This window comes from Salvia splendens, chromosome 14, assembly GCF_004379255.2.
Source record: "Salvia splendens isolate huo1 chromosome 14, SspV2, whole genome shotgun sequence".
NCBI lineage: Eukaryota > Viridiplantae > Streptophyta > Magnoliopsida > Lamiales > Lamiaceae > Salvia > Salvia splendens.
The window spans coordinates 28,457,498-28,477,764 of record NC_056045.1 but is presented as its reverse complement, the minus strand read 5'-3'; the positions used below and the strand labels follow the sequence as shown (position 1 = coordinate 28,477,764).

Sequence of the window (20,267 nt, the reverse complement as noted above, 5' to 3'; positions counted from 1 at the left end):
AGAATGATAATCACTTGTTGGAAGAGAAATCAAGATGATCATTACTTGTTAGAAGAGACATCAATAACTACCTTGATGACCTCACTAGATTTATAAATATGTGATCATCTTTTTATCCTTCACTAAATGGTTATCATCTTGAATTTGCATAAGTAGGTTTTTCCAATATGCTCCTAAAAGTAATCAAATAAAAGAATGTGTGATTTAGCTAAGAGAGATGAAGAGATGTATGAGAATATTGTTATTTTTTCTTTTCTGAGCTTCACCAAGTGATTGTACAAGTTGCTTTTCCAACCGAAGGTGACCCTGACGTCTTCAACAACCTGGACGAAGGCGAGGCCACAGCAGTTGTTCAAGGGGGACGCGAGTGAGGAATGAGAAGAAGAGCGAAGAGGGTGGAAGAGAGGCGATGGAAACGACGGCAGGTCCTACAGTGGCAGTTCGGCAGTCTAAGAAAAGAAGCCGGCATGAGCAAGAGAGAATGTTGTGCTTATGTGGCTTTATTTTCTTTTGTCAATTTTTCATACCACAAAGACATGTCAATATGAAAAGGTTTCGATTAGGAATGAGATGATTATACCAAGTGTCTAAGTACTAGCAAACTATCTATGTTAAAAACAGATACTTTCCTTTTAAAAATAGTTCGAATATCACCCATACTTAAAAAAAAAGATTTATTAGCCTATAAATAGCAGCACAAAATACAATCTCACTAAATTACCATGTATCAAAGGATATGTCTTATAGATCTGAAAGTATTTTTTCATCACAAGTTTAGCAACTTCATGAACAAGCAGCTCATGCCTGTCTAATATCTCCATTCGGGATAGCCACGGTGCCGGATTCATCAATTTTTAAGCAATTGATTGGCAGTTTTCACCCAAACATTGCATATCTCGTCTGAGAAGAGAACGAAATGCACCTGAAAAGCATATGAAATGGCAATATAATCACTTCAATAAAACTTCTACTAAAGGAAGATGATTATCGAACAGATCAGTTATTAAATTCAGAAAACGGAGAAAGCACAAAATAAATCATGTTGACACTAATTCACCCACTAGTTTCTATGTGTATTCTTAAGCATGTTTCAAATGGGAGAAAAATGAGGGTAGCCTATAGTCACAATTACGTGAAAATCTTGTACTTCAAGATTGCTGCAAGAGTAAAGAGTTAATTCACAAGAAGCTGGACAAGAAAATAAGCTAATTTAATCAATATAAGGCTCCTACTTTATCAAACTAATTGCATATAGGCACACAATCTTTTAGACGATAAGAAGCACTAGGAGAGGGTAAGAAGTAATTTATGGCATCTTGGTGAAAAAGAAAGTACCTCCTTAAAGTCACCAGCAGATGCATTCACTGTAGATATGGCCACTTTGGCAGCCTCATCAAAAGGATAGCTGCAAATGAAGAGTATAAGAGACTAGCAGAAGACCACTTTAACAACTACATGAACTTAAGAAAGATATATCACGGGGAAGTAGACAATACTCCCTCCGCCCATAAAGTATACAACATTTGCTTTATTTGTATTTTGGCACCCACAAAGAGTACCACAATTCTTTTTAGACATGCCCCACAATCTACTTCATATTTCAACCTTATACACACTACCTTTTGTACCAAAAACCGCTCTTATTTCTACATGATGGGACTCTTAGTCATACCCTATATGGGTATATCCACTAAAAACACATCTACAACCACTTTATTTAAACCATTTGTGGATGGAGGGAATCCAAAACGTCAAAAAACCAGCATGTAGGATACTCCTATTCAGATGACAATATGTATCTAACTGAAGCTTGATATCCTAGTTACATTTTTAAATAAAAGAAGTTTTAAATTAGAGAAAGGTTGACATTAACATGCCTGACATAAAAAATTAAAAATAAAAAATCCCATTTTTTTATCGGCAGAATAACAAGTGCAACATATCTTCAAGAACCAATAAGTTAGTAAAATTAGTAAGGAAAAGGTTGACATGAAGAATCACAGAGCAAATGACCTAGTTCATGATAGCTGGTAAGTATAGGTGGCAAACTTAGCAAAAAAATTATGTTTAAATAGATAATAATAAAAGGTGATCTAGATGTAATACAAGAATTTAAAGTTTTATTGAGATGTTAATACTCATAGCCTGAGTCAATGACAACATACCCATAGACCCCGCAAGATATAGCTGTAAATGCAATGTATTGAATGTTGTGCTCTTTCGCCACACGTAGACTGTTTCTGTAACAAGTTTTACACAAAACAAATACAAATTCAGCATTTCAGAAATTCAACTTGTAAATCATAATAAGTGGATATTGACAGAGCTCAACTAAGTACCTGTATGCATTTCTCAAAGCAGCTTCAGGGTTCTTATCTGAATGATAAATTGGTCCAACTGTATGAATAACATGAGAAGCAGGCAACCGAAAGCCCCTATTCATTTGAAAACATTAGCTTAATCCATCGCATTACCAATGAAACGAAAGAGAGAAGAATATTGTTTTCGGCAACACATACGGGGTAATCCTTGCTTCTCCTGTGGGGCAACGAACTCCTGGCCTCACTTCTGGGACCTCATAGCATGCTTCCCGTAGTTCTGGACCAGCAGCTCGATGTATGGCTTGAAATATATGGATTCAGACAAAAGATAAGATAAAGATAGCCAAATATCATGTAGTTCACTAGAAAAAAAAGTCATAAACAAAGTAAATAAGTAATAGAATCTCACCTCCATCAGCACCACCACCACCAAGCATCCGTTCATTTGCTGGATTGACCTGTAAGGAGAGACTAATTTCAATGTTGGAGAATGTTAAGTCCAAAGGTTATACTAGTAAACAATCTTAAAGGCTAAATTAAGCAAAAAAGAACATGGAAATGATCATTTGCAATCTTGCCATAACAGTACTAAAAAAACAAATATAATCCTAAAACAATAATTAATTTAGAATGACTAGAAACAAAAATTACATAAACATGAAACTTAAAAAAGCATAGACATTTCTGTAACATATTAATACAAGCAATGTGATCAACAAAATCAACAGCAAGCCCCAAAATTGCCAACACAAATTCACCGATCTTCTACATTTCCTATAAAAACTCATTCATCTGTACATAAATTCACACATTCACACACACAATACGAATGAGAGGGGGAAGCCTTACAATAGCATCGGAGGAGCCGTCGACAGACCACCGAGTAATGTCGCCCATCTGAATCTTCAGAACACTCGATGGAGACAGCTGAAACGCCACAGAATCGGCGGCGGCGGAGCTCGACATCCTCGAAAATGCAACTGTGACGGTGGTTCCGCCGCTTAGCGAGTGGCGAGGGGTCGCAACGACGGAGGGGCGCCGCAGCAGGGGGCGGACGGTGAGAATCCGGTGAGAATCGCTCTTGCGGAAAGGGCGGAACGGATTGCGTAGGGTTTTGGGAGAATTTGGAGCAGAGAAAAAGCGGATGATTCTGGAGTAGAGTGAAGAAGCAGCTGCCTGCGTCATTTGCTTGAAAATAATTATTTAATAATTGAATTCCTTTTTGGTGAGTTTCGAGATAAACCTTATTGTTATTATCAATATATTTTAAAATATTACTCCCTCCGTCCCACATAATTTGGGACACTTTGACCGGACACGAGTTTTAAGAAATGTAATGAAAAGTGAGTTGAAAAAGTTAGTGGAATGTAGGTCCCATTTTTATATATTAGTTTTATAATTAAATGTGAGTAAGAATGAGTTAGTAGAATGTGGGGTCCACTACCAAAAATGGTAAAAGTGAAATGGGTCAAATTATGTGGGACGACCCAAAATGGAAAACTGGGTCAAATTATGTGGGACGGGAGGAGTAATAATTTAATCAACAAATCAGAGTGGTGCACCGGAAGCGTAGTGAGCCCATAACCCACAGGTCCCAAATCGAAAACTGGCTCTTATGTTTTTTAAAAAAATAATTTTTACCATTTTCTTATTTTTTGAAAAATGATTTTCTTCCATATTTTTTTACCATTTTCTTTCATATGCATTGAAGCTTGCATTTATTTTTTTTATACTCCAAAACTTAGTATAAGACTTCCATTTATTTCTTTTCTCACTCCAAAACTTAGTTTTTCTTATACTACTACTTTAATTTTTTTTTATATTTATAGTTATTTTCGGAATAAACAGAAACAAGTTTCAAAATTGTGAAACTTTTAATTAGTTACAACTCTAGTTTTCTGTCACAAATTAGTATAGTTTGTTCATTTTTATTAGTTTGTTAGAGTTCTTTTTAGATTAACATATTTCAAAATTGTTATTCAATTCACAACTCCAATGAAATACCAACTCATTCTTCAATGCTATAAAAGCAAAAGACCAATAAAAAGTAATGAAACATAAATATGATAGTATTATAAATCTCATCTCATCTCATCAATCTCTTTCAGTATTTTCACTGAATCAAGGATTAAATCTAGAAACTTATGCATATTAGATACCCTCAATGGCAGCATCAAACTACAGTCACCATCTAAATATCATTTTCAAACCAAATTGAAAAATAAAATAAAATAAAGTATGCACCTATTTGATATTTAGTGCACACATATCGGCCTAAGCGGGTGCAAACCTACCACCACAGCACTTGAGCCTCTCCCAGATATCTCACCCCCTTTATGCCAATATACACTAATAATTTATCTCAATTTCACTTTCAGTTCTTTTTTTTCTAATCTAATAGTTTAATTTTTTTTATAAGACAAAGAAATGACATTTTGAAATACTTGCTGTAATTTGAGTTTATGTAATTAAAACTGTTCCCCCGAAAATGTTTGTCCGAATTGCCAACCGGCCGGCGCAGCGTTGTTGCTAACAAGGGTCCTTCCGTCGCTAGTGGTGACTTGGAAGGAGAGGGCTTGGCCATTGAGGTTGGCGTTGCTTTGCCAGTTCTGGCCCCAATTCCTCGACATCGCTTGCCACCCCGTCCTGGATCCTTTAATTGAGACGGAGTGGACGTCCCCAGCCCCGCCCACGTTCGTGACCAGGACTAGGTTGAAGAACGAGTGCCCGTTGATTGTGAACCTTATCCCTCCCTTCTTTTGGCAGGGCACCCTGTCACATACCATTACACATATCGATATTAGTAACTTAATTATTCCTTCTTATATATATACTCTCTCCGTCCCACATAATTTGACCCAGTTTTCCATTTTGGGTCGTCCCACATAATTTGACACATTTCACTTTTACCATTTTTAGTAGTGGACCACACATTCCACTAACTCATTCCTATTCACATTTAATTATAAAACTAATATATAAAAGTGGGACCCACATTCCACTAACTTTTTCAACTCATTTTTCATTATATTTCTTAAAACTCGTGCCCGCTCAAAGTGTCCCAAATTATGTGGGACGGAGGGAGTATATATCATGGTCTAATTTCGTATTTTATTTTATTTTAAGAAATGGTAAGGTACCTTCGGAAAGAGACGGGGACGATTCCGGCTCTGTACTGGGCGATTTGCAGGTAAGCGGGCTCCGCCAGGTCGAAATGCTGGCGAGGAGGATTGCACCACCCGCCGTTGTCGTTGGGTAGCGACGGGTTGGGCGGGCAGAAGTTAGTGGCGGTGACGGTGAGGGTGCCGGGCAGGCAATATTTGCGGTCGCCGCTGGCGCATGTCAGCTCGTAGCAGGCCCCACATGTCAGCCCGTTATTGAAAAGAGCAGTACTCAACGCAGCTGTGTTTGTTCCATATCCTTGACTATACAAGTTACCATAACCACAAGCACCCCCTACAATAAACAAATTATTAAAAAACTCAACTTCTCCAAATAATTTCGCTTCATGAATAATTAATTAAATAAAAAAGTAGGACCTTGATTTGAACATGTCATATGACATATTAACGTGGTCCAAAATGTAGGGCAATGCTCATGCATAGTAACAAAAGAAACAGTGTGTTTATAGTGAGTTAAAAAAAATTAAACTCACCCATGGTGCCGGAAGCATCACCGCCACCGTAGAAAGTGGCGTGGGCGCTGTCCCAACCGCCGCCATAGTCGGAGAAAGCGCCACGTAAGCAAAAGGCGGCGAACGAGAGGACTAGGAGAGGGAGAGAGGCAATTGGGCGTTGGGATTCCATCGAGAAGAAACCGATTGTAACTTTCTTTAGAGGGAAAGAGGAAGAGAAGATGGAGAGATTGATACAAAATAAGGAGTGAGAGAGGCGCTTATTTATACAGAGGAAAATGCAGATAAGAAATGGTGAGTACTCCTATATTATAATGTAGAAAATGACAATGAAATTTGAGAGCCACAATCAAATCCAATCTATGTATATTTTGGGAGAAATATTGCACATGCATTTGTTCCAACTTGAACTACCAACTGCTAATCTCATTGACCCTACAACCACATGCAGTTCTAACTGTTTTTATTTTTCCTTTTATATCAATTCATTCAATTTTTATTTCATTATTTTTTGGGGGGTGACACTAGAAAATTTGTTGTCGCATTTAATTCAGTTTGCTTAAATTGGCCAGAAATTACGCCTCATCGGCCTGTGAGTGAGTATATAGGCAGTATTATTTGTCTTCATAAATATTGAGATTGCAAATGTCAATTTTCCTTCATTGATTTATGGGTGTTAATTAGCTATATTATTTTATTTAAGATAACCAGTGACCGATAAATAGTTGTATAATCAGTCCATTACCTTTTCAGATAATTTTCAATTAATTAGGTAGACTTTTATTTAAAATTTGGAGAGTTGAAGAAATTGTGTATATATCTAGCAGAAGTCAAACTTGATTAGTGCTGTACATTTTTCTATAGTCACACCAATTAAATTAATACTACATGATTTATTATATAAATACTCTCATAATAGGTCTAGTATTACTTCTACATTTATACCGTTAATTGATTCTGTTAATTTGTAATTTACTTAGATGTTGCGACTAATGGCAGCCCCACATGCAATTTTAATTGTCAATTTACATTGTGAGTCCCCAAATATTGTTGATAGTATTAGGGAAGATATTATGTTGGATTGGGTATGTGTGTGTAATTAATTATGAAAATTACTAGAATAAAAAGTACCAGTAATCAATTATTTAAAGAAGGTCAAATGTTGTTTTAAAGTCAATCCTAGAAGGCAGTGGAATAAAATGTGGAAAACGATGAGCATATGAGATTTTAGGACCATAATTTGTGGGGGTGCATCATTTGTAAACTTTGTTATTCAACTATTACATGTAATTTAATTTCATAATTAATCACCTAATTATCATAATATTATAGGAAGAATACTATAAGTATTTTTTTCTATTTTATGGGTGCATCATTTGTAAACTTTGATATTCAACTATTACATGTAATTTAATTTCGTAATTAATTACCTAATTATCATAATTTTAAAGGACGAATACTATAAGTATTTTATTTCTCTATATTATAAAATCTCTTGGTAAACTCTCGCTTCAGTCACTCTTTTGATAAATGACCCTTTTAGAATATGCATTTTTTGTCCCTTCATATTATTTTTTATATTATCCAAGTTTTAGTTTATTGCATTTGTACCTTTTAGGGTTTTTCTATTTTACGAAAACTTGTTTCAGTTAAACCCCTTTTAATTATATGAATCGATGACATCTATAATACTGTTGTGCCCAACTGTGTACCATCTTAATCGCTTAATTAAGAAATCTTTTTAACTAAAGTAAATTAAACATTACTTGATTGGAGAATTTAATATCTGTAATTTGATGTGCTACCTAATTCGAACGTCAGAAAATACTATTATATGTAGGGATGTCAATCGGGCCGGCCCACCGGGTTTAGGGCCAACCCTACTCGGGTTGCGGGTCAATCGGGTGCGGGCTAATCGGGTTGAGATTTTTTCGGGTTATAAAAGTTCAACCCTAACCCTAAACGCTCGGGTTTCGGGCTGGCCCAGCGGGTTAATCGGGTTGCTACCGATAAAATTATCAATCCAATAAATAATGACGAAAATTAATTATATTTATAAAATATAAATATTTAATTTTGATAAATTTGAGATATGTACTTAAACTCAAACACAAACATGATCAAATACTAATATTTGAGATTTGTGTAAAATAAAACATAAATTTAAATATTTTAAAGCATGTTTTAAAACATGTTTTACAAATTTAAATATTAATTAATGAATTAGAAGTTTCTAATTTATTTATTTATTATTATATTAATAAAAATTTAATATAAAATTTATATGTTTAATATAAAATTGAATGTTATTTTTTTAGTTATCTATATTATAAAAATAATCAATGAAATTGTCCAATTAGGAGTCAAACAAATAGAACAATAGAAATTTTATCGGGTTTTCGGGTCAGCCCATCGGGTTTTCGGGTCTGACCCTAACGGGTTGCGGGTTAATCGGGTGCGGGCTAATCGGGTTGTAATTTTATCGGGCTAGAAATTTTAAACCCTAACCCTATAAATTTGGCGGGTTATTCGGGTCAGCCCACCGGTTGCGGGCTGCATTGACATCCCTAATTATATGTAGTAAACAGACTTCTTGTTAATTAATACAAATGATGCACAAAATTAATTTGGTGAAAATGACTTCAAAGAGGTTGTCGGTTATCTTCATGTGATATAGTAATACATAGGCTATAAAATTGACTATACTTGTCAAAAATAAAAAAATACTAAAAAAATAGTAATAATAAATTTTTGGCTATTATATGCAGTTGTGACCTTGCAGGTCGGCTTATTGAAATTAAACATGTAAAAGTCCAAATTAGACTCACAAAATAGTTACAATATGTATAGTTTAACCAAATCAAAAAAGCATCACAGTGAGTCAGATTCGTCACACGTGTCGAGCCCACGGTCTCGATTATAAAAAAATGTTACCACTTTAGCAAAAATTAAGTACAGTGTGATTTCATTGTCATCCGTCAAAATCAGTTTAGGTGATTAATTCATTGATGATACATATAATCATGAGTAGATTCGGGTTAACAAAGATTTGAGATTTTTCCATACAAAACAAAATAAGATGAAATATAAAATTAAAGATTTAGAGAAGCAAATGGGCCTACCATGTTAGGGGCACATGCAAGTCCCGGAAAAGATGGTATGTTAATATAGAATTTATTATTGAGTTTTGACATATGAAAAGTATTTGTACCTAAAAATACATAATAAATGATTATTTAATTTTGTATACCCACCTTCATAGTCCACATATTCGTGCCTACACGTTTTTCCTTGAAGAGATTTTGTTGAGGAAATTATTTGTTAAAAATATTACTACTAAAAATTATTGATGAAAAAATGGTCTTTTTATGTTTTTGCTTTACTAAATACTACACATAATTAAATATAGATTTAACATGTACGTACTAAAGATAGTAATGTTGGTATTTACAAAATAAGTTGCCTTTATTAACGTTTGTTATATTAACTTCTCAAACTTTATTAAGCGTGATTAGGTGGGAAGCTATATCGATTTTCTTTTTGTGATGTGGTAATTTTGTCTAGTATTTATAGTTTTTATATTACTCCATAGTCCCATAATAATTATCATTTTTTCCATTTCGATGCGTCCTACAATAATTATAACATTTCATTTTTTTTATCATAAATGATTATTAGGTCTCACATTCCACTAACCTACTTCACTCACGTTTTATTATAACTTAATCTTCAAAATCCCAAAGAATAAGCAGAATTTAACTTCGTTGGTAATCTGTTTAAAAGAAAGATCTTTTACCATCTTGTAAATAAGTAATACTCCATCTCTCTGCGAATGGGAGCCTCATTTTTTTCGGCATGAATTTTAAGAAATATTAAGAAAATTAAGTGAGTGAAAAAAGTAAATGGTATATGGGTTCCACTTATATTTATTAGTTTTAAATAAAATGTGAGTGGAATAGTTAGTGGAATGTGTGATCTGTTACCATATAGTATAAATGTACCGGGACTCCTATTTGCGGATAGACTAAAATGAAAAACGGAATTCATATTCGCGGACTATGAAAGGATATGGGCTAGATTAGATTAATATGGATTAAATAATTATAGTTGGGCTACAATTATAATTAGTCCATAAGCCCAACAATCATAAAACCCTAATGACTATTTGCCTATATATAATGGTTATTTATTCTCCATTGTGGGTGATGAGAAATAGCGTAACATTAGAGAGAAAATACGTAAAGCTCTGTAGAGAGAATTCCTAGCTTTCTTCTACGGAGCAATTGTACCGGGATAGTTCCTGCATCGGATTGGATTGCACGTGGACCTCGATAGTAGTGGATTCAACTTGCAGGATACAATCGTAGAAGAAGAACAACACAACAAGTAAGATTTAGTTCGTTGTGTGTTACGTGCTCAACTTACAATGTAATTATGAATCTAGATCTGTTATTCTTGTCTGCAATTTCCGCTGCGCTCATTAGATGAATACAAGAATTCCTAACAGTGGTATCAGAGCACATGGCTCGATTCATAATTATTTTGTTTACGAATTATTTGTGGATTAACCGTGGTAATGTAATTGGAATAAATTTTGAATTCTGAGAATGTACAGTCACATGAGAAATTAGATTTCAAGTTTGAAAATTGAAATTAGATTTCAATCAAAATTTATAATTGGATTTCGATTTACGTAATGTAATTGGATTTCCATTTAAATAATGCAATTGGATTTCAAATTTACGTAATCTAAATTAGATTTACGTAATGTAATGAGATTTCCTTTTAAAATAATAAGGAAGATTTCCTTTCAAAATTTACGTAATCTAATTAGATTTACGTAATGTAATTAGATTTCATTTTAAAATAATAGTATATCCCAATTACGTAAATAAATATTAATTGGATTAGCATTTTATAATTTTATATTAATTTAGAATTAATATAAATAATTAAATCCACATTTAATTAAAGAATAAAATTTGATTTTATTCGTTGAGCATTATTTGATATCCTATGTGATAAGCATGCTATTTGATTTATGCTCATTAATTTAACTATAGTAGTTAGAGACCGTTTTATTGTCTGGGTAGGCGGCGCCCAGTATGTGTAGTCCGTGTTATACTATGTCTGGGTAGGCGGCGCCCAGTATTTGTAGTCCGTGTTATACTATGTCTGGGTAGGCGGCGCCCAGTAATTGTTTGAAATTTAATATTGGATATTATATTCACAGAACTAGTATCACACTTTTCCCCACAAAATATAAGTCTTGTTTTGAAACAAACGCATCGTCCATTATAATTGTTTGATGTTCCTAGCCTTTTCGACCACGAGTTTTACGCCAAAGTGTTTACTCTAAATCTACATGGCCTAGGCTCATTCATAGATGCATGGTTGGCATCGTGTGATGGGGTTGACTTGCTTAAATTGTTTAGTGACGCCAAAGCGACCTAAATAGTTTATGGATGCATATTAATTGGATTAATAAACCAAGAATTGCAAAATAGTTGTTGCAATTGGCTTGGAGGCCTACCTTGTGATATTATTGTAGTGATCAGCCAAAGCAGGGGCTGCAATAATATAGACTTGGATCTTGGACCACTAAAATTTATATTTGATATAAATTCGTATTTTATGTTTGGGGGACATAATATATGTTAAAATTAGTGGGAGCTAATCAATACAATAAACCCTTGTTTGATTAGTGATGCGAATGTGATCTTTGTATGCTTTTCTGATTTGCTTTCATTTTAATTTCTGTTCAGATAAAATGTCAAACTTGGCTTACAAATGTTTGATGGAAACAAACAAGTTGACTGGGTCAAATTTCACGGATTGGCTCCGTTGTTTGCGCTTGGTGCTAAGGCATGACAAGGTTGAGTATGTCCTGGACAAACCAATCGGTGTCATCCCCGATAAGGAATCTCTTGAGTTTGCTACGTTTGACGTTGAAGCTCATCAGAAACACATTGATAATGCTTCTGATGCTCAGTGTGTCATGTTGTCATCTATGAGTTTGGAACTGCAAAGACAACATGAACACATGCTTCCATATGAAATGCTAAAGCACTTGAAGAGTTTGTATGCTTCACAAGCTCAAACTATGGAGTATGAGATACTTCGCGATCTCTTCAACTGCAAGCTTCATGATGGAAGCAAGGTTTCTGAGCATGTGCTGAAAATGATTGGTTTGATTGAGAGGTTAACATCGATTGGAACGGTGCTCCCCGCAAATGTCTCAACAAATCTAATTTTGCAGTCTCTTCCTAGTAGTTTTGAGAATTTCATTGTGAATTTCAACATGAACAACACGAAGGTTGGACTGCCAGAGCTGCACAATAAGCTTAAGACTTATGAGTCTTCCACTGCTAAGGTAAAATCTGTGCTTATGGTGAGCTCTTCTGCGAAGTCTTCGAAATGGAAGAATAAGCAGCAACAGAAGAAGAAAGCATCTAAGGATGCTGTTCTAAAGCCTAAGAGTGGAGGGGCCAATAAGAAGTCGAAATTATCAAAGGATGAGTGTCTTTTCTGTCATGAGAAGGGACACTGGAAGAGAGACTGCCCAAAATTCAAGGCACAAGGTGCAGAAAGTGGGAGCTCAGGTATGTTTGTCATTGAGATAAATATGTCTATGAATAATTCACAATCTTGGGTATTAGATACAACTTGTGGCTCACACATTTGTAACAATGTGCAGGGGCCAAGTGACTGCAAGAAAGTGAGACCTGGGGAAGTTGATTTGCGTGTTGGAAATGGAGCAAGAGTTGCTGCCAAACGCGTGGGAACTTATAGATTAGATCTTCCCTCAGGACATAGACTAGATTTACATAATTGTTATTTTGTTTCAGTTGTTTCAAAGAATATTATTTTCATTCCGATGTTAGACATTGAAGGTTTTTCCTTCCATTTTGCAAACAACAGATGCTTGTTTTCTTTTAATGGATTGTTTTATGGAAATGCCACTTTTGAAAATGATTATATACGCTTGAATACGAACAAAATATTCTCAATGTGCAAAACAAGAGACCTAAGCTAAGTAATACGAATAATGCAACTTATATTTGGCATTGCAGACTTTGTCATATTAATGAGAAAAGAATAGCAAGATTGAGAAAGTTAGACTATCTCACTTCATTTGATTTAGAATCCTATGGAGCTTGTGAATTCTGTCTCAAAGGAAATTGACAAGTAAACCATTTTCTGGGAAAGGAGTGCATGCCAAAGATTTGCTAGAGTTGATTCACACAGTTGTGTGTAGACCGTTTCCAACTCAAGCAAGAGGTGGTTATTCGTACTTCATAACTTTTACTGATGATTTATCAAGGTATGGATATGTGTATCTTATGAAAAATAAATCGGATGCCTTCGATAAATTTAAAAGAGTTTAAGTGTGAAGTTGAGAAACAACTTGGAAAAGTATCAAGACTCTTCGATCAGATCGAGGAGGGGAATACTTGAGCCGAGAATTTCTTGATTACTTGAAGTCACATGGAATCCAGTCGGACTGAACACCTCCTGGTACACCTCAAATGAATGGAGTATCTGAAAGGAGAAATCGAACATTATTAGATATGGTTCGATCCATGATGAGCTTCGCTAGTCTCCCTTTATTCCTATGGGGTCATGCCTTACTAACGGCTATATACATTCTAAATAGGGTTCCTTCTAAGTCAGTCGAGAAAACACCATATGAGTTATGGTGTGGCAAGAAAGCAAGTCTTAACTATATTCGGACCTGGGGTTGTCCAGCTTTTGTTAAGAAATGATGACTGATAAATTGGAAACTAAAGTGAGAAATGTTATTTTGTGGGATATCCTAAAGAAACTAAAGGGTACGATTTATACTGTCCTAAAAAAATCACAAGGTGATAACATCAAGGAATGTGACGTTCCTTGAAGACCGTTATGTCTGCAAGGAATAAGGTCAAAATACAGTAGATCTTGAAGAAATTCAAGAACCACAAGTTAACAATGAGGATGAGGTATTATCCACTGGATTGGACAATAACTCAGTGGGAGTTTTGATGATCTATTGGGAGGGGAAATTACTCTTAGAGAGGACCTTAGAGAGACTCTCGAAAGACCACCTCAAGACAATGAGATGCATCAAACACAAGATGATACAATAGTTGCATCACCTCTACCTCAAGAAGATCATAGTGATATCCCGAACCTTCTCACATACAGAATGAACAAGCCTGAACCATCTATGGACTTAAGCAAGCTTCGAGGAGAGACAACATGATCTTCTTACGTAGACAAGTTGCTAAGGCGCTTCTCAATGGAGAACTCTAAGAAAGGTTTTCTTCCTATGGGACATGGCATTGTATTGTCAAAGAAGGATTGTCCTTCTAATGACAAAGAAAGAGACAACATGAAAAGGATCCCGTATGCTTCGGCTATAGGATCTATTATGTATGCCATGATTTCTACTAGGCCAGATGTGGCCTATGCGCTTAGCATGACAGGCAGATTTCAGCAAAATCTCGGTGAGGAACATTGGAAAACTGTTAAGACTATTCTTAAGTACCTTAGAAGGACTAAAGAATATTTCTTAGTCTATGGTAGACAACCAGAGTTATCAGTTACTAGGTACACTGATTCTAGTTTCCAAACAGACCATGACGACTATGAGTCTCAGTCTGGATATGTTTTGTCCTCAATGGTGGAGCAGTGAGTTGGAATAGTTCCAAACAAGGTATAACTGCCGATTCCACCACCGAAGCCGAGTATATTGTTGCATCTGAAGCTGCCAAAGAAGCTGTTGCTTTGTTAGAGTTCGTTAAAGAACTGGGTGTCATTCCGAGTGCCAATAGTGCAATACCTTTGTATTGTGACAACACTGGTGCTGTTGCGCAAGAAAAGGAACCCAGAGCTACGAACAGGAACAAGCATGTTCCCAAAAGATATCATCTGATCAGAGAAATAATTGAAAGAGGCGACATAAAATTAGAAAGAGTACCCACTGATGATAACTTGGCTGATCCTTTCACCAAACCGTTATGTATAGCAAAACACAACAAGCACTTTGAGAGCTTAAGTGTTATGCATGTTGGTAGATGGCTTTGAATCAGTGGGAGTTACAGTTTTATATGTCTTAGAAACATTTTTTGTTGAGACAATATTACTTGATCACATTATATGAAAATTTTATTTCCTATGGGTTTTGTGCACTTATTGGAATAATTGTTTTAAATGTTTGATTTTATTCTAAATATTTGTTCCCTTGAATTATGACTGTTGTTAATGGTGTGAGACATTAATGATATAGTATAATTCTAAAATAGCCCTAACCAATGATCATCAAGAATGGGATATTGATGATATGTTATAGGTTAGCATGGGGTTTGCATCACATTCTTCGAGAATGTAGTTGTTCTCACAACTATGAGATATTAGATACTCGTGATGGACACATTGTATACTTTGGAGAGTATTGGTATACCCTACTATTAAACTGTTTTGTTTAGTGTCTACAGTTTATTATTACATGAAGTATGTAATAGTCCTTGGATCTGAGGTCATTACACATTTTGTTTGTTGAGTGGTGTGCTTTGATCTTGTCCAATGCTTTGCCTCCCAAAGGAGGATTGAGACACGGACTTGTGTTGGGTACATCATAAGATAAATGGAAATGGTAGTTGAGCCAAGAATGAGATTCATTCCTCGATTAGAATTTCGAGAGAACACTCAAATTCTCTATATTACTTGACCATTAAGTCATTGGCCAATGCAAAGATATATTCAATTAAAGTAATTGAATATGATCGAATGGGTCATTTAATAAAGATGAGATAAAGTGATTGAGCTATTTGGATGACACATGACAAATCTTAGGCTCAATCGGGTGGTTCGTGAATGAAAGGATATTACTATAAACTTTGTGTAAAGGCTTGTTTACCGAATTCACGTAAACGTCCGTCATATATCGAGCTACGCTGCCAACGCAGTCTAGGAGTTTTGTGCAGACTTCGATTAGATCGTCGTCGATAATGGGGGCCTAAAGGGTCACACTATATGTGTATTTTGATCCGCTCAAGGGTACAAAGTTGGAACTGCGTATTATATCTAATGCTAGTCCAAGTGGGAGATTGAAAGGATATGGGCTAGATTAGATTAATATGGATTAAATAATTATAGTTGGGCTACAATTATAATTAGTCCATAAGCCCAACAATCATAAAACCCTAATGACTATTTGCCTATATATAATGGTTATTTATTCTCCATTGTGGGTGATGAGAAATAGCGTAACATTAGAGAGAAAATACGTAAAGCTCTGTAGAGAGAATTCCTAGCTTTCTTCTACGGAGCAATTGTACCGGGATAGTTCCTGCATCGGATTGGATTGCACGTGGACCTCGATAGTAGTGGATTCAACTTGCAGGATACAATCGTAGAAGAAGAACAACACAACAAGTAAGATTTAGTTCGTTGTGTGTTACGTGCTCAACTTACAATGTAATTATGAATCTAGATCTGTTATTCTTGTCTGCAATTTCCGCTGCGCTCATTAGATGAATACAAGAATTCCTAACAGACTAAATGAGTACGATTTGAAGCAACATATATAGATATATTGACATAGAATTTACCGTTTGTTCATAGTAACCTACCCTCAAGGGAAATTGAATCATCGTTGCCTTCTTGAAAGTGAGATATCCTAAAGATCAAAACCACTAGAAATGAAAGTCACCTTCACCAACCACCCTCATAGTATAGTATGATTCATTTTTCAATTTATTATTATTTTTTATTATTTAGTTCATTTTAAAAAAAATCAGTTTACATATTTAAATATAATCAAGAGGAATTAATTTCAGACTGCTAAAAAATTATATAAGTAAAATACAATAAATTTAATAATATAAGGGATAAAAAAAATTTGTCTATATCAAAGTCAAAAACGAAATGATGCCAATTGTTCTTGACGGACAAAAAATGAGAAAAAAAAATATTACTACTATTGATTGTCAAGGGAGAGGTAGTATAGTAGTTTTAGCCAAATATCATAAAGGTATTTTTCCTAATTTGAATATAAGAAACAATACCTTCAATTTGATTACATCTCTCTAACTACCTTTGTTCTATGCACACTACTAATTTGTTATTGCATTCGCTATTTTTGGCAGTGAAACTTGAATGAGGCCATTAAAATTCCAAGAAAAGAAGGCCATTCTTTAAATTCTAAAAAAAGAAGGCCATTAATTACTTAACTGACTGACATTAGTATGTAGTTAAAATTTGGTTTTTTCATATACATTATGTATCCACATTAGACTTTTGAGCATCCATTTCCATTTGATTATTTTTAATTCCATGTTAGCAATTAATTTTTAAAATTATGTGATGGGCCAAGTCGTATTCAATTTTGCATAATATGAACTCCAGGAAATTATGAGACAATTATGTTAATGTATATTTTACAAACTTTATTGTATATGAGAAAAATTAGCTGAGTTGGCCTTCAAGAAAATAATTGAGTTGAGGTGGATGAACTATACAATGAAAAGTGGCAAGATATAAATTAATAGTAATATACAATGCATTGGATATTGTAGATAACCGTCGCCTCAAATATAATTCCAATTCAACAAATGTATATAAATTATAGTGACTTTTAATGATTAAAAAGAAAAAAAGTGAAAATATAGTGGTCGAAAATACATTGAATAGACAAAACACTGAGTGCCTCAAATTAGATCCACAAAAAGGCATGTGGGAAGTTTATCCAAATGGTCGCTGTTTAGGGGCCAGAGGGAACTATTTCTAAAGGTTTGTCTAATATTCTACACTTGCTATCAAGACAAACTTTAATTCGACATTAACTTTGAGGGTCAAGCTATAAATATTAATGAATTGGGCTCAATTTATGGGTTTTTTGCTGTGTACTTTCGACGTGTTTTTGTGCATTTTGTCTATTCTTTTTTAGCTTGTTTGTTCGTTCAGCACTTCATCGTGTGTTTTGTGATTGTTGTTTGGAATTTCACATTTGCCTTCAAGTTGACGTAGCATGTGAGACCATTCTTCGGCAGTAGATGAAATTGACAGATAACACAAGAAAATATGTGCTGGTCATTTACTTTTTTCTTTGTCTATTGTTTTTCTTCTGCATTAGTTTTAGATAGTACTCCGTATAACATTTGTTTTTGTTTATGCATTGATTTTACTGCTTTTTATTGTTTTTTGTTTATTTATATTACAAAGAATACTTGAAGCCAATCACTTGGAATGAGGAAGGTTCGCCAAAATAATAAAATGAGATATTAAAACTAAACAAAATACAACTAACAGAAAAGTTGCATATGCACTACACTCCCAACCTAGAGACAACAATAAAGATAACCAACCGAAAAGCCCGAGAAAATAAAGACACAAACCACCCGAATAAGGACTAAACACTCCTAAATCAACGAACAAAGATACCATAACAAGACTATCACTACTAATGAGTAATTCCAAAATAACAAGGATCGCATAGACTCAATCCAATTAGTTATCCATCTAAAAACAATTTACATACTATTAGTTATTTCACAACATGAGAAAATAAAAATAACTTACAATGACAACTTCATATTAATTAGTACTTTCACTTAATTATTTATTTCTCATATTGTATTCATATAGATGTAGGCATATGATACATATCTTGTTTTTAATCAAACGCGAATTCCTTATTTTCTAATATATCCATGAACATATCTTATTTTCTCATTGCCGTCAATTAGTTCGTTGAAAACTACTTACTAATTATCTTGAATTTCAATTTTCAATTCATAAACTCCTATGTTTGCCATGTGCAATTAATATATATAGTTAGGTCATGGTAGGGCAAGTATTGGCCCTTAGTGAGGCTACAAGCCAATTTAATTTTGGGGTCCTAATTCTTGGTCTACGCAACATATACGTATACATAATGTTTTTATGTAGGTGGTTCAAAAACATTTGTCAATCCATGTAATAAATTTTCTTATAGTGATACATTTATATGAGGGCTACATTTCTTTAAATTATGGGCTTATTGGTAAAATACTAAATTATGAGAAGTAGTATCGAAACAGCTAGCGATCGAGCATCGTATAATTTCTGACTCTGGACTCAATATTCATCAGGTATCGGGTACTCGCTACCCGAATATATCAAGGTCGGGTGCAGGTACGGGTAATTTCCAAGTAAATAATTTGCCTAAATATTGAAGAATTTAGATGTGTTTTAGAAATAAAAAAAATAAATGCATTATTGAAATGATTTATAAATCACGTCAAATAGGTCTTTGGCCTTTGGGCAATCAAATCAGATATAACTGCAATACTTATGTTACGTCGATAGAAATTAATATCGTCGTATTTAATGAATATTAATTTCGTCAATGAGCAAGTGGATAGGCTTTATTACCATGATTTATGGGAGAGATATTAGTATTAATAGAAGGTGGTTATTTATGCCTTTATTTGCTTTTTGCTGGCCCCCTTTGCTGACATAATAAAATGCTGTACAATTATAGTCTTCATTTTCCTTTTTTTTGAACCAATATACTATTAAAAAAGTCTTCAATATTTATGTATAAGTCGTAACATATCACATGCATTCATTTAGAGTAAATTGAATACACAATGCTATAAGAAAATGTGGCATGCATATAAGTTATGCATTTAGTGTAAATTGGATACACAATGCTATTAATAAAGTGGGGCATAAATTATAGTAGAGCCACACAATATAGACACTAGCAATTTATTTGGTCGATCAGCAATAAATATTTAAATATATTATTTCATATTTATTATTATTATTATTATTATTATTATTATTATTATCACCATTAAAAAAACCATGTGTTATTTATTCAATATATTTACTGAAATCGATAATATCAGAAATATATGGCTGACTTATATGGGGAAAGTTAGACCTCAACGCCCAATGTACTTTTACAGTTTCGCAAATTTTTCTCAATGTACTGAAAAATAGCAAGTAAATGCCTAAACTATAACAACTACGTAATGAAATTTCGAGAATGTAATTATTAAAAGTTTAATATTTCGAGAATTTAAATGTTTTTTACTTTTAGATTATACTACTAGTTATTAATTCATTGATCTACAATTTAAAAAATCACACTTTTAACTTGCTGCAAATTTTAAAATTGTGAAGAAAAGTTAGCGAAAAAAAAAATAGTGAAATGTGAATCTCAATTTTATAGTATTCGTTTGTAATGGGACGTGTGAACGCAATGATTTACTAGAGTGAAGATTAAACTTACTAAAAAATGATTGAAAAGGTAAATGAAATGCAATAAACAGTTAAAA

The 20,267-nt window shown here is 34.1% G+C and overlaps 2 protein-coding genes across 2 annotated transcripts; both read right to left on the bottom strand.

Annotated features, from left to right (window-relative positions):
* Positions 1-660: 660 nt before the first annotated feature.
* LOC121766157 (macro domain-containing protein VPA0103-like) lies at positions 661-3,552 on the bottom strand. The gene is made up of 7 exons (XM_042162508.1): positions 3,171-3,552; positions 2,731-2,779; positions 2,520-2,622; positions 2,340-2,435; positions 2,166-2,240; positions 1,336-1,405; positions 661-922 (listed from the first exon to the last, which is right to left on the bottom strand). Exons 1-7 carry the CDS (start codon positions 3,504-3,506, stop codon positions 848-850), a joined length of 804 nt encoding a protein of 267 aa, XP_042018442.1. The 5' UTR covers positions 3,507-3,552; the 3' UTR covers positions 661-847.
* Positions 3,553-4,369: 817 nt separating this feature from the next.
* Positions 4,370-6,238, bottom strand: LOC121763243 (expansin-A4-like). The gene is made up of 3 exons (XM_042159198.1): positions 5,977-6,238; positions 5,462-5,777; positions 4,370-5,093 (listed from the first exon to the last, which is right to left on the bottom strand). The coding sequence occupies exons 1-3, from the start codon at positions 6,125-6,127 to the stop codon at positions 4,790-4,792; spliced, it is 771 nt and encodes a 256-aa protein (XP_042015132.1). The 5' UTR covers positions 6,128-6,238; the 3' UTR covers positions 4,370-4,789.
* Between the last annotated feature and the right edge of the window lie 14,029 nt (positions 6,239-20,267).

Bases quoted from the DNA above. Each gene is read 5' to 3' on its own strand.
- LOC121766157 (XM_042162508.1), bottom strand. From the start codon at position 3,506: ATGACGCAGGCAGCTGCTTCTTCACTCTACTCCAGAATCATCCGCTTT. The intron at 2,436-2,519 runs GTATGTGTTGCC...TCAAATGAATAG, and splicing joins GGAGAAGCAAGGATTACCCC to GGGCTTTCGGTTGCCTGCTT. The intron at 2,241-2,339 runs GTACTTAGTTGA...AACTTGTTACAG, and splicing joins GCTTTGAGAAATGCATACAG to AAACAGTCTACGTGTGGCGA.
- LOC121763243 (XM_042159198.1), bottom strand. From the start codon at position 6,127: ATGGAATCCCAACGCCCAATTGCCTCTCTCCCTCTCCTAGTCCTCTCG. The intron at 5,778-5,976 runs GTGAGTTTAATT...TGTTTATTGTAG, and splicing joins TGATGCTTCCGGCACCATGG to GGGGTGCTTGTGGTTATGGT. The intron at 5,094-5,461 runs GTACCTTACCAT...GGTATGTGACAG, and splicing joins GTCCCCGTCTCTTTCCGAAG to GGTGCCCTGCCAAAAGAAGG.